The sequence below is a fragment of the Merops nubicus genome, unplaced genomic scaffold (assembly GCF_000691845.1).
Source record: "Merops nubicus isolate BGI_N331 unplaced genomic scaffold, ASM69184v1 scaffold15455, whole genome shotgun sequence".
NCBI lineage: Eukaryota > Metazoa > Chordata > Aves > Coraciiformes > Meropidae > Merops > Merops nubicus.
The window spans coordinates 3,468-17,043 of record NW_008610408.1 but is presented as its reverse complement, the minus strand read 5'-3'; the positions used below and the strand labels follow the sequence as shown (position 1 = coordinate 17,043).

General features: G+C 41.8%; 1 protein-coding gene across 1 annotated transcript; it reads left to right on the top strand.

The window, feature by feature from the left end:
• The first annotated feature begins 2,604 nt into the window (after nt 1-2,604).
• LOC103773551 (guanylin-like) lies at nt 2,605-7,130 on the top strand. The gene is made up of 3 exons (XM_008940920.1): nt 2,605-2,679; nt 5,993-6,182; nt 7,063-7,130. The coding sequence occupies exons 1-3, from the start codon at nt 2,605-2,607 to the stop codon at nt 7,128-7,130; spliced, it is 333 nt and encodes a 110-aa protein (XP_008939168.1).
• Nucleotides 7,131-13,576: the final 6,446 nt, after the last annotated feature.

Sequence of the window (13,576 nt, the reverse complement as noted above, 5' to 3'; positions counted from 1 at the left end):
TTGTAAATAGAACAAATGATGTACAGTAATTGTAGATAAAGGATGTAATGTACAGTGATTGCAAGTGAAACATGTACAGTGATTGTAAATAGTTGCATGAGATAAGTGTATTACAGATATACTATTAAGTTCTAAGTTCTCTCGTTCTGGTTAAACAATCCTGTGGCATCCAGTGAAATACCCAACCTGAGATTCACAGCACACTACCTTCTTCACCTGAGGACCTGCCAGAAGGAGACTGCTTCATCACCATTGAAAGACAGCCTGCACCTGAATCAAAGCTTGGGTCTGGGCTCTTCTTGCTTGTCAGTGAATCCTTTCTCTGTCTCCAGGCTGCTGCTTCTTTTTCTTATCTCAAGGATGCAGCTTCTGCTGAAAATAGGCTCCCTCATGTTTCACAGAATGCAGGGTCTCAAAGCCTCCCTGTATGTGATCTCAGCAGAAGTTCCCAGCAGAAGCAGCTTCAGAAAAATCCAACGTCTCATGCTCAGCAAGTTTCTCATGCTAATCAAAGCAAAAGTTTCAATTCAACTTAACGTTAAGCAATTATTAAATTAACTTTACACCTACAAGTAAATTATTTAGTCCCCAGCAGTCCCCGTTTTGTTTTGTGTAGCATATCTGCTAGTATATTAAACAGAACTCGGAATCTCTTGAATCTCCTACTCATTGCTCACATATTCATATATAATATTCTTGTGAGTGGTAGTTGTAACAAGATCAAACCCAACAAGACTGTTATGGGATGAAGCATGAGGTTGAAGATTCCTGTGGCTGTTGGTGACCACACATTGAAAATACCCTACCAATGGTAATCTTCATCTTTCTTTGTTCTCTCCAGAACACATTGTATTTCTTCTGCATCAAGACATACAGTCATCAGGGCTTTTTCTCCACTATTCTGGATATTCTCTAGTAGCTGATTTAGGTCATCATGGTGTAACAGCTTTCCTACCAGTGCAAGATTCATTCCAATGGCAGTAGGTGACAAATCCTTATTTGATGTAATTGGACTGTAGTAGTAGTCAGGAAGTAGGAGAAGCTGAATAATCAAAATTGCAGCCTACTGGGTGAGTAAAATTACAAACAGAAATGTTTGTGTGGTTATTTGTGTCCACAGCAGTAAAATCTATGGTTAAGAAATTACTAAGAGTTCTCATATGAATACATCCTTTCCCATTATGTTTCCAGGTTGTAAGTTGAAATTAACTAAATACCACCATGATTGAAACTCTCTTTTGAATTTAGCTGCATTAGCCAGTTCCTTTTCGGATCTTGGCAGGTAAAATGCCTTCTCACCTTCTGCTATTGCTGCCACTGCTGATTGTATCCATAGTTGTGCCTGCACACAGCAGTGAGCCAATGAGATACTGCTTTGGACTCTTCCAGTGCATCTATAATCCACTGATTGTCTTTTTCATTATTTTTCCTTCCACTGGGGTATCACATCAGCCATAAAATCATAGAATTGTTTTGGTTGGAAAAGACATTTAAAATCATCGAGTCCAACCATTAACCTAATTCTACCAAGCCCACCACTAAACCGTGTCCCTCAGCACCACATCTGCACATCTTTTAAATATCTCTAGGGATGGTGACTGCACCACTGCCCTTGTCAGCCTGTTCATAGAGGTGAAGTTCTCAGGCACTTTGTAATTGGTGCAGTGATTTTTTTTTTCCTTTTTATCTTTTTCCCCCCTTCCTGATCTTGCAGCTGCGCAATGTGCAGCCAGACAAGGGGAAGAGGGTCTCTGCCTGACCTGCAGCTCCCTCCCTCACAATTCTTGGGGTGATTTGGTGTTATTTTGCTGTGGCACTAAGGCAAAGCTGGGCTCCAGAGCTGAGCATGGCAGGACTTAAGGAAGGGTGTGATTGTCTTGGGTCTTTGAAGGGCTTTGCATCAAGCCCTGTCCCTGCTGAAGGGGCCATTGGTCATGTTCCAGACAAAGACCTTGCAGACCTGTTGTGCATTTTAATTAGGTGCTGCAAAAGCAGCAGGAAGATGACATTTTATATCTGGCCATATGCAGGCACAGCCTGTGTTTATCTGCCTTGGTCCACTATTGCCATCTTAGCACTTGGAGTCCCCAGAAAAAGGAACTGACTGGCCAGCAATCAGGGTTTGTTTTTTGTTTGTTTTTTTTTGTTTCTCCTTCCAAATAATGTTCTTTCCATCAGCTCTGCCCGAATTGGCCAGAAACCTGAGTACATTCCTCATATGCAGAGTGAATCTCAGGTGTTGCGTTAGATCAGTCTGTACCATTTCTTTATTATGGGCTGCAATGTTTTGCCTACCTGTGTCATGGCCAGTTTCTCAAAGTGAGAGAGACTCATAAATGTCTGGGTGTGACTGACCTACTCTGCTAACGAGTAGATAACTGATAGTCCACTGTGGGTTTATTATATGTCAATAAAATGTTTAGATTAATGGATTACCAGGCGAAAGCTGTGTGAAGCCTTTATAAAGCTCCAGCTTTGCACTGGAAGCATAGAGCCCTGACTGAGAAGAAGGAAGACTGAGACAAACAAAACAAAGAGAGAGAGACCAAAGTGGGAGAAAATAATATATATTCAGGTTAGGAAAGGCTGTACTTTGCAGGCACTATGAAAGGCTTTCTTTCCTTTGCAGTCCTTGCAGTCCATTTACTGGTGCACAGCTCCCAGGCAGTCTATGTTCAGGTGAGTTTTCTGATCTTTAATTTGTTGGTAATACAAGTTCAACAAACTGCTGATACTATGTGAAGTGTAGCTGCAACAGGCCTCTTGACCTAAACTAACAGACCCAAATTCTTGCTTTGCTCTTTGCTCTGGCTTGATATCCAACTTCATCTTCCAGCTTTTCTTTATGTAAAATGCTTCAGGTATTACTAACATGAAGCTGCAGATATGTTGTGAAGCTGGAAGAACTGGGGACACCTCTAACTTTTTAGAATGGTGTAAACAAGACGTGACAAAAGAGACACTGTCTTGTCTCACCTGCTTGTAGGCAGGAGGTTCTTCATGAAAATGATCTGCAAGCTTATGTTACTGAGCCTACACACATCACATGTATTTTAAAAAAGGTGAAAGAAATGTTTATCTGGATCCAATGAAATACTAATAGGCAGATAAGAGGAGGCTATAAGAAATTTGCTAGAAGATACAACATGTGATGAATATTTTGTGCAACATGGAAACAGTTTAGCAGGTACTTTAGTTCTCTTATCTGTATTTTGGAGTGTGTTGGATATACCTGCACTCATCCTTAGAAACAGTTCAGGAAATTTCTGTTTGATTGTGGCATGACTTCCTCAGCATACCAGCAAAACTTCTTAAACAATTATTTACTCTCTTCATATGTGCGCAGTCGGTTTCCAGAGATAAGGCGCTATCTTTGTGACTTGAAATATTCTCTTTTTCTTCCTTGGATGCCTTAGATATTTAGAGATAGCTGGGGTTCAGCACTGGGGCTCCAGCGAAAGAAAGGCATGGACTGCTTAAAGTGGGTCCAGAGGATGGTCACAAAGAAGACCACCCCCATGATGGACCTCCCCCGTGGGGGCAAGCTGAGAGACCTGGGGCTGTTTAGCCTGGAGAAGAAAAGGCTCCGGAGAGATCTTATATTGGCCTTCCAGTAATTACTGAAAGCAGACCTACAGGAAAGGTGGGAAGGAACTCTTCATCAGAGGATGTAGGGACAGAATGAGGGGTAATGTTTTCAGACTGAAAGAGAGTAGATTTAAAGACATTAGATATAAGGATGAAATTCTTTACTGGGTGGGTAGTAGGTTAGGTTGTCCAGAGAAGTTGTGAATTCCCTTTCCCTGGAAGTGTTCAAGGCCAGGTTGGATGGGGCTTTGAGCAACCCAATCTAGTAGAAGGTGTCACTGCTCATGGCAGGAGGTTGGATCTTAGATTATCTTTAAGGTCTCTTCCAAACCATTCTAGGATTCAGCTAGCTGTTCCTTTCTTCCAAACCATTTTTTAACATTTAGAGTCTCCAGGGGAACAAATAACTTCCTATTTCAAGAAAAAACTCTTAGCTTTCCACTTGGAGGCATAAAAAAATAGCCAAATGAGAATAGATGTTTCTAGGTTGAGTAACAGTATAGAAAGTAAAACTGGAGTTTTAACTCCTCTTTGTAGTTGAATTCTTATCCCATTAATCATTAGATCTGTATTTTCCCAAATATGTGTGCAGTGTACTCTGCATGTGCATTGAACGCCTTTCACTTGGACTACTTGAGGTAATTATGGTCTGACTAATTATTCAGTGCTTAAATGTGTCTTATGCTCTTTTTTTCTGAAGTTCTTCCCAAGACTTCCCTTCCCTCCCCTGTAACATGTCAGAAGTTGTTTATTTAACAAAGTATTTTGCAAAGCAGAAGTGAAGTTCATCTGACTTTATAACATGTTTTTGAAGATGCCACTATCTCAAGACTTTCCATCACAGATCTTGAATGCGTATGATGGAAGTTGGAGGAAGGTGGGGTACTAGATGTGGCGTAGAAATAAAAGCTATGAAGATGGCTTGTTCTGGTCTGCACTGTTTCTGTGACAATGTCTCTTAGTTCAGCAAAACAGTGTGCACTTTCACCTTGCAGCGAAGGTGCTGCTCAGACTGAGATCTCTTTAATACATCTTTTTTATCGGGGGTGGGGGGGATGTTTCTTTGAGGTCTTCTGTTGTTCCTGTGTTGTTTTTTTGCACACAACTCAGGTTACATTCCTACTTTCTGGTTTCTCTGAAACTGTACCTGTGGAAATCCATCCTTTTTTAGTTCTCTGTTTTTTGCTTTTGAGGTTTGTGACCAATAGCTGAATCTAGAACTACATTTATACTGGAAAAGTTATTTTTATATAGGCAACCATGACTGATAAATTAATCTGAGTAAGCAGAAAAAGGTTTGACTTTGTTAAGTAAATACATGTCCAGAGTCTATCTGTTTGAAGTTTTTAAAAATTCTTTAACACCAAAATTCTGTGATTCTGGAAAAAAAATCAATAAATGAGAAACAACTACCTACTCCAAACTCACGCTATTCAACATTGGTCTCATGAGACTATGAAACAAGTGGCAATATTTGGTCTCATGCTGAATCAGACTTATTTTACATTTTTTTTTTTTGCATGAGTAAATGTTACTTGATCATCCTACTGACTACATGTTGGTCATTATAGCAGCTCAAAACACATGCTAAAGATCAATTTGAGAATGCTTGTAAGCCAAACTCAAATTATCTGGGGACATGCACAGACTTTATGTACCTAGCTCAACAATTGCAACACCTCAAGAGTGGGATTAATTTGAAAATTAATGACCATTAACAAATGCACAGGGCCTAGCCATCTAAAACATGGAGTAATATTTCACAGACTACTCTCTAGACCTCCTGAAGCTTTTGGTATGAGCTTTGTGTCAAAAGTGTCAGAGTTATGCTGCCAATAACTTGTGTTCCACTAATTGTGCAGACAGATTTTAAATTCATGGAAACTTTCCACAGTACCTCTGGGTCAGGAATTTCAGCTTTTAACAGTGTGTAGTGTGAAGGAAAGGCTCCTGTTGTGTGGTTAGAGCCCACCATGTGACAGCCAACACTTGAACTTCTCCATTGCTATATTAGAATAAAGAATGAACAAAATAAATTCCCACTCATCCCCATTCAACTTATTATTTTGTAAATCTTTACCACATATTACCCCGTCATCTCTTCTCTAGGATGAAGATTCCCAGCCTGTATCTTCTGACCCCAGATTTCATGGTTGTCTCTCATAGGAATGAGAAACACTAATTTTGGCTCTGACTCATAACAAAAGCCAGCCAGGTCTCACTTTGCTTGGAAGCACTGATCATTCTGCCTTCAGTCAGCACTGACTTTATCTAGGCTTTGTTTCAACACTCTCTTTTCCCTGGAATATAGTTTTTCAGAGAGCTCATGACTGAAATGGAATTGATTTGTCTAAGGACTGACTTCTGGTGCCTTTTTTTTTTTTTTCTGTTTCTGTCTACATAGGATGGAGACTTGAAATTCTCCCTTGAGTCTGTGAAGAAACTAAAGGAGCTTATGGATGCCAACAAACACAGTAACCCTCGCATGGTGGTGTCAATGGCCAGCTATTCTCCATGTGATGAAAAAGACCTCCCTGAGGAGTTTCGATCTACGTGCAAAAGAGAAGATGCATCCATGATTTTTGAGAGGCTGAGTAAGTAGCTTATATTGCATAGCTGTCATTTTTAACACACTTCTCAACCTTGAACATTCATACAGCAGTAGGCAAAGAGGCAAAAGTACTCTTCTGTCACTTCTAAAGCAGCTGAGAGAGGCCATGCTGCCTTTCTGCTACTCCTCCAACAAGTGCTGCACTACAGCAGCTGTGTGTCCCTGAGCTTAGCTGTAACCTGTACAGATCAGGCTGCTGGAACCATGACAAAACCTCCTCCGAGTAGCTGCACACTAACTTACATGACTTGAAGTGAGAGAGCCCACAGTCTCCCCTGGCTTACAGGAAAAGCAGGGTTATATCACTCAGCTCAACCTGAGTATAAGTTGTAAGCAGGTCTAATTACTTTCCGTAATCAGTGTAGAAGAAGGTGCTTTCCCAGGTAGCCTAAAAGAGGTGTGAGATGTAAATGAGATGAATCAGTCTTTGACATAGTATGTGTCCAACACACACCTAACGATTCTTCAACTGCCTGCTACAATACTTGTTGTTTGTTTTTATTTCATTTTATTACGTTGCATTTATCTACTGTCCAAGACTCTGGGCCCTTTAGGAAGAAACACTACCAATATAAAGAATGTTGTGATTCTACAAGCCACATCTCCACCATCCTCTCACAGGATGTCATATTGTTCTCTTGCCTCCAGATGTTCCCATTGTTTATCCAGAGAATTCAGGTCTGATTTCATTCTTTAAGACAGATTTTTGCAAGAACTAGTTTTATTTATACCGGTAATAACTTTAAGGAACATTAAAACTCATAAAACAGTGTCATAAATGTTCAAATCCCTTGACGTGTGGCTCTCCTCTCCAATAAATTCTCTTGCTGTCTCATTGAAACTCTCTATTTTCTCCCTAACAGACTTGGCTGTCCAAGACACTGATTTGTGTGAAATCTGTGCCAATGCTGCCTGTGCTGGTTGCTTTTGAATAAAGATTAAATAATCCAAAGAAGATGTGTCAAGCTGAGAAATCTATTCATTCATATCGCAAGATCACATACTTTCACAAATCAATATTCTCCATCTCCACTACAGTCAAATTGGAGCTGCTAGCTCATGTAGACAATAGCAGGTGTACTCCTGGAGTAGACAGGTCGGGTGCCACCAGCAGTGCAGTTCTGGCAACAAGGAGAATGTAAATCTCAGCTGCGAAGTTCTGCATGAGTTGTCAGACTGGGACAAAAACATCCTGGGCACAGTTTCATTTGCATTATTTTGTCTGGATTGAAACATGATGGGTGAAACTAAGCAGTCTCCTGCAGTTTGTTCTAAATCTGCCTGGTTTGGCCTCCCCTGCACATAGCATCCCATGTCACTGGGTTATCATCTTTTCCAGCCTGTTTTCCAGTGTGATGTGTGACTATCTACCTGTAGGTCTGCATGTGACATACATGTATTTGTAACAGAACTGCAGCAAGGAACCTGGGGACAAGTTACTCGTGTTCAGCAACGTTTTCACAGCCAGAAATTTCTCAGTCTGTTACGTGTACTATTTGTTTCAAATTTAGGGAATGGATGTAGAGGAGCACAGGAAAACCTTCTATGTAGTTGTATGGAAGCTCCCATCTCTTGGCAGATATTAATGTTCACTGAGCTCTACTTAGGAAAGAAAGTCCAAACTGCAATGCTGGTATCACTTTTACATTAAAACATTGCCCTGTGCTTTTATTTATTGGTGGCAAGATTGTGAAGAAAGGATCTGCCCATGTTTATATGCTATATATGAAATAAAAAACAGTAATAATTTGGAAGGGTTTTTTTTGGTTTACATTTTTGCTGGGGTTTGGGGTGGGCAGTTTTTTTGCAATCGTCTGCTTGCCTCCTGGTTTTTCTACTATATACAGTTGTACATGTCTGTGTCTTCACTGGAGTAAAGTATATCTTCTTAATGTTGTCCTGAACTTAAAATGATTTGTGATTCTTATATGGATCATAGCAACAGAAGATTACATCATAGCTTTTGAACTATTCTGTCTTATTCTAACTGTTGAATTATTATCTCAATTTCATATGTATGGGGCTCTCAATACACTGAATTTTCAAAAGACTGTAAATACTGTAAAGCTAAGCATGTATCTCAGGAACTAGGTGCCTAAATCCAGAACTGGTGTGCAGCCTTGAAATCAAGTATATAAATTCTTGTTTCATTTGACAGATAAGCTGTGTGGCTGCAGAAAACTCCTGTTGTCCAGTATTTTGACTGCCAGATACTGTAAAGCTAAGCATGTATCTCAGGAACTAGGTGCCTAAATCCAGAACTGGTGTGCAGCCTTGAAATTGGGAATTCTAGGAAACTGGATTTCTTGACTCAGAACACTGCCTGTGCATGTTTTAACCCTAAAGTTATTTCTCTGCATGTAGAAATGTAGCTTATTATTTTCTCTTAAAATTAACTCGACGAATCATTAAGCCTTAGCACAAGAGCTTGAATGAGTTCGTGTGGAGGGGACAGGTTGCACATTTTTTCCCATGAAGACTTGGTAACAAAACTAGAACCAAGATCTCCTCACTGTCAAGAACATGAGCATGCCATGAACACTGCCAGTGTTCAAGCATGGTAAGAGGGCTGGAATGGAGACCTTCACGTGTGTTCTTCCATGCATCTTCTGCCCCTTTATACAGTGCCCTGCCATCAACAGGAACACCACAGACTGATTAGGGCCTAGTGTGTAGAGCACTGTCTTCACATACAGAAGAAGGGGGTTAAAGAAGGATCTCAAACCTCTGTTTTGCACTTGCTGGATGAGATTTCTAGTAACTGGGGGATGATTAAACAAGGAGAGTTGTGTCCCTAGAGGGAAGAGACGGGGCACACAATAACAGAAACAAACCAAGGAAGCCAAGAAACGACAGACAGGACTGGACTTCCAGATTTGTAGCAGGCTGTAAAAAGCCCAATAGAGAAATCAAAGAACTGCATTTCCCAACAGTCTCTGGGACCTGGGTCTGTAGCCACAGCACACTCAGAGTGAAGGATGGATTTCATCAGGCTGGGTTACCAGCTCAGCTACCAACCCACTGTTACCTGCACACAGTCTGTGGGTAACGTCCTACAGGCTTCATATTTGTGCAGAACCCACAACCTGACTTGCTGAACTTCTGATGCTGCACTAAGAGACATACTAGCCACTGGAGGACTCTGTGTATTAACTAGTGAGTTGTTATTACTTCAATAGCTGCCTACATTGAGCCAGTACCCAGAGCTAAACTATAGCAATCAGCTATAATTCTATCACCTGATGACTACTCCCCAGCCAAGAAGGGGGATCGGGAAAAGGAGATGGGGCCGAAATATGTTGTGAATGGGTCCAGAGAAAAGACACATAGTCCAAAGGGGTCTGCAGTCAAATCCCTTTATTGCAAAGTAACACAGCCTTTTATAGTAGACAAGAGACAGCCCCCCGAACCCCACAGGTTAATAAGCCTGTTCACACGCCTGAGTTGAGCCACAGATTGGTGAAAATCACTGTCCATCTGCTCTGCCAGCCTCTATACTCATAGAACTGTTGTGTTTATCCTTGCCAGTGTTTAACATTCTTATCCAGGAGAACCTCCAACAGAATCCACTATCTTCTAAATATTTTGTGTATTCTCCTGTTTCAAGGCCACTTCACGGACTTTCTCAGGCCTACGAGAAACTAAGGCCTGTACTGATTGTTCACGTTAAGCAAAACATATCACCCTGCTCTGCAAGTCCCCATTCCACAGAAATGGAAATGGATTTAATGAAACAGTAAAACGAATAGCCTCTCAAAGCAGCCTGGCCAGGGAGGCAGGGCTGCACCACTGCATTCCACCCCATGACACAAATCAATCTGTCTGCTCCACGGAGTGTTGCTGTGGTCACCTCTTGCCTCGATGACTAAAAGTGAGCAATGCTGCCTTTAATCATAATTTGATACAAAATCTGGATTAGGTTAATCTCTATAACCACCATAAAATGCATGTATTATTACATCAAATAGTGTTAAGCAATGTTATATATATATGGGGCAGTTTCTGTGACATTTCATTCTGTTGGACTTGTGGGTGTTGGTGGATGGATAAAAAAAACCCAAAACAACAAAAAGAGCCAACTATGTGCACTTGCACCCACAAAGCCAATTGTATCCTGGGCTGTATTGAAAGAAGCACGGTCAGCAGGTCGAGAGAGATCATCTCCCCCTCTGCTCAGCTCTGGTGAGATCCCAGCTGCAGTACTGTGCTCAGCTATGGGGCCCCAGAGTAAGAAAGACATGGGCTGCTTGAAGTGGGTCCAGAGGAGGGCCACAAAGATGATCAGGGGACTGGAGCACCTCCTCTGAGAGGGCAGGCTGAGAGAGTCAGGGTGGTTGAGCCTGGAGGAGATAAGGCGCTGGGAAAACCTTATAGTGGCCTTCTAGAACTGATTACAGGGGGCCCCAGGAAAGATGGGGAGGGAGCTTTCATCAGGGGATAGAACAGGGGGTAATGGTTTCAGATTGAAAGAGGGTAGATTTAGATTCTTCACTGGATGGGTAGTGAGACACTGGAACAGGTTGTCTGGAGAAGCTGTGGATGTCCCCTCCCTGGAAGTGTTCAAGGCCAGGTTGGATGGGGCTTTAAGCACCCTGAACTAGGGGAAGGTATCCCTGCCAATGGCAGGGGCGTTGGAACTGGATGATCTTTAATGTCCTTTAATCCATTATTCCCCCCTATTTTTGCATCTCTTGTGTTTTATATGTAAATGTATACAATTTCACTTATGAATGGCAGGCATTTCAGTTTGTGGTACAGATGAAACATGGATAGTAGTATATTTTTAAATCACCACAAGGCTCAGTACCTCAATCTGCATTAGAACCAGTCCAACCTTATAAGCTTTGAGGACTCAGTTTTACTTCTGAGCATAGAGTTATTATAACCACCTGCTGAGAAAGAGTCCGACTTAAATTTTATTTCGGACGTGTGATGGTTCGTATGTAGAGATTAATTCCTAACAGTTCCCCCATTATGTACTGTCAGACACTCTAATGTATGAAGAACCACAAAAGTTGAATGGAAAAGAAAAAGAGGATGAAGGAATTATTTTCAATGAAATGAGGAGATCAGTCCAGCATGTTACTGAGACCACATAAAATGCCTTAGTGTGGTGTCCTTTGAAAGCCAGTTCTGCATTATATGTTCATTATGGTTACACAATTTAATTGGTTCATTTGAGGTATCTATATGAAAATTACCTTTTATTCATTAACAATAAAAAGAAGAAAAGCAAGAGCTTCTTTCAGGGTTCCACACCTTGGAAATCTGAGAGGGAAGGAAATGAGATAAGATCACTTTTTCTTTCTAGCAGAGACTCTTACACTGTAGTTGGTTGGGCTCATTCTTAGTCATGTAAACCAGATCTCTGCAGTGGGAGCAGTGCCATCTCTGTACTGTGGCTCTGGGCTTTGTCACCCCTTCCCACAGCAGGTGTTATGCAAAGATTGCTCTTTTCTCAGAACCTCAGAACTGAAGTCAAACCTGCCTCTGTCAGCTGTTTTGAAGTCTGTGAATACTTGATGTAGACTAGATGCCATCTTCCATGTTGCAGATCTTTCCACTAGAGTACTCAGGGACCAGGTGGGAAAAAAAGGACTGAGAATTTCTGCATGAATTTCCTTCTGCTACAGGCTGTGCAAAGGAGTAATGTCTTGTTGAGGCAGTGATTTTCTGTACCTTGGATCAGGTTTAGCTAGGGGAAGATATCTCTTACTTGCATGACCAAGTTTCACATCCATTCATCTGCTGGGGGTTCATTCATCTGCCTGGAGATGAGAAGCCTCAGGGGGTTCTTATGAGTGTGTATAAATACTTGAAGGGACAATGCAGAGAGGACAGAGCCGGGCTCTTTTCAGTGGTGCCCAGTGACACAACCAGAGGCAATGAGCACAAACTGAAAGGTCTTTCAAGCTTCAAGTTGAGGTCCCCTTGAACATCAGAAAATGCTTTTGCACTGTGAGGGTGACAAAGCACTGTGGCAATTTGCCCAGAGAGACTGTGGAGTCTCCATCCATCCTTGGAGATATTTGTACACCATCTGGACAGGATCCTCAGTGACTGGTGCTGGGTGGCCCTGCTTGAGCAGGAGGGTTGGACAAGACAACCTCCAGAAATCTCTTCACACCCTCAACCATTCTGTGTTTCTTTGATTCTATGATATAGATGATATGTAGCCTAGTGTACATAGTATGTATGTTGTATAACCATACACTGCCTAGTCAATGCATGCTTTGCAGATACAGTCCAATTATAAATGTCCTTTAAACTGTTTCATTCTCATATGTGGACTCATATCACTTTGAGGCACTTCTGGACCTTTGAATGACTCTCTGTACCTCGGAACAGAAACTCTTTTTACTCTGTAAAACATCTTCAGCACCTTGTATCTCTGATGTACACAAAGATGTGGTCCCAAGGGAAATAGTTCAGAAACATCCAAAGACAACACAACATATCAACACCATGTTCCTAAATATTAGCATTCTCATAGAATCACAGAATGGCTCAGGTTGGAAGGGACCCTGGAGATCATCTCATCCAATCCCCTGCCATGGGCAGGGACACCTCTCAACTACAGTAGGTTGCTCAAGGCCTCATCCAGCCTGGCCTTGAACACTTCCAGGAAGAGGCATCCACAGCCTCTCTGGGCAATCTAGTCCAGTGTCTAATCACCCTCACACTGAAGAACTTCTCTCTAAGGTCCAGTCTAAACCTTCTCTCCTTCAGTTTAAACCATTTCCCCTTGTCCTGTTTCTGGACACTCTTGGGAAAAGTCCCTCTCCAGCCTTCCTGGAGGTTCCCTTCAGGTATTGGAGGCAGTTCTAAGGTCCCCACCGAGTCTTCTCCAGGCTGAGCAACCCCAGTGCCCTCAGCCTGTCCTCACAGCAGAGATGCTTCAGCCCCTGGATCATCTTTGTGGCCTCCTCTGGACTCAGTCCAACAGATCTATGATGCCCCTTTGGTGGTGGGGACACCAGAACTGGATGCAGTATTCGAGCTGGGGTCTCCCAAGAGTAGAGTAAAGGGGGAGAATCACCTCTCTTGATCTGCTGGCCACACTCCTCTTGATACATCCCAGGTTATGGTTGGCTTTCCAGGCTGTATGAGCACATGGTTGGCTCATGTCAAGAAGAAAATATTAGTTGCTCCTCACAAGGTCCCTTCTCAAAATAGTCAACGTTTTTTGTGTCCAATATACTTTCTTTTCATCTTTTCCAGGAAGATGAAAGCAAAGTTATGAAGTTGTTGCTAGATAAACATTTAAAGTAAATACCTGTAATGAGTTAGGAACATTGAAACAGCCATAAAAAAGACTTCCTCTTGTGTAAATTCAGAAGAGAGTAGAGCAATAAATCAGTGTGAAAGATATTTTTA

Coding starts and splice junctions, on each gene's coding strand:
- LOC103773551 (XM_008940920.1), top strand. CDS start 2,605: ATGAAAGGCTTTCTTTCCTTTGCAGTCCTTGCAGTCCATTTACTGGTG. Junction 2,680..5,992: donor CCCAGGCAGTCTATGTTCAG/GTGAGTTTTCTG, acceptor CTGTCTACATAG/GATGGAGACTTGAAATTCTC. Junction 6,183..7,062: donor CATGATTTTTGAGAGGCTGA/GTAAGTAGCTTA, acceptor TCTCCCTAACAG/ACTTGGCTGTCCAAGACACT.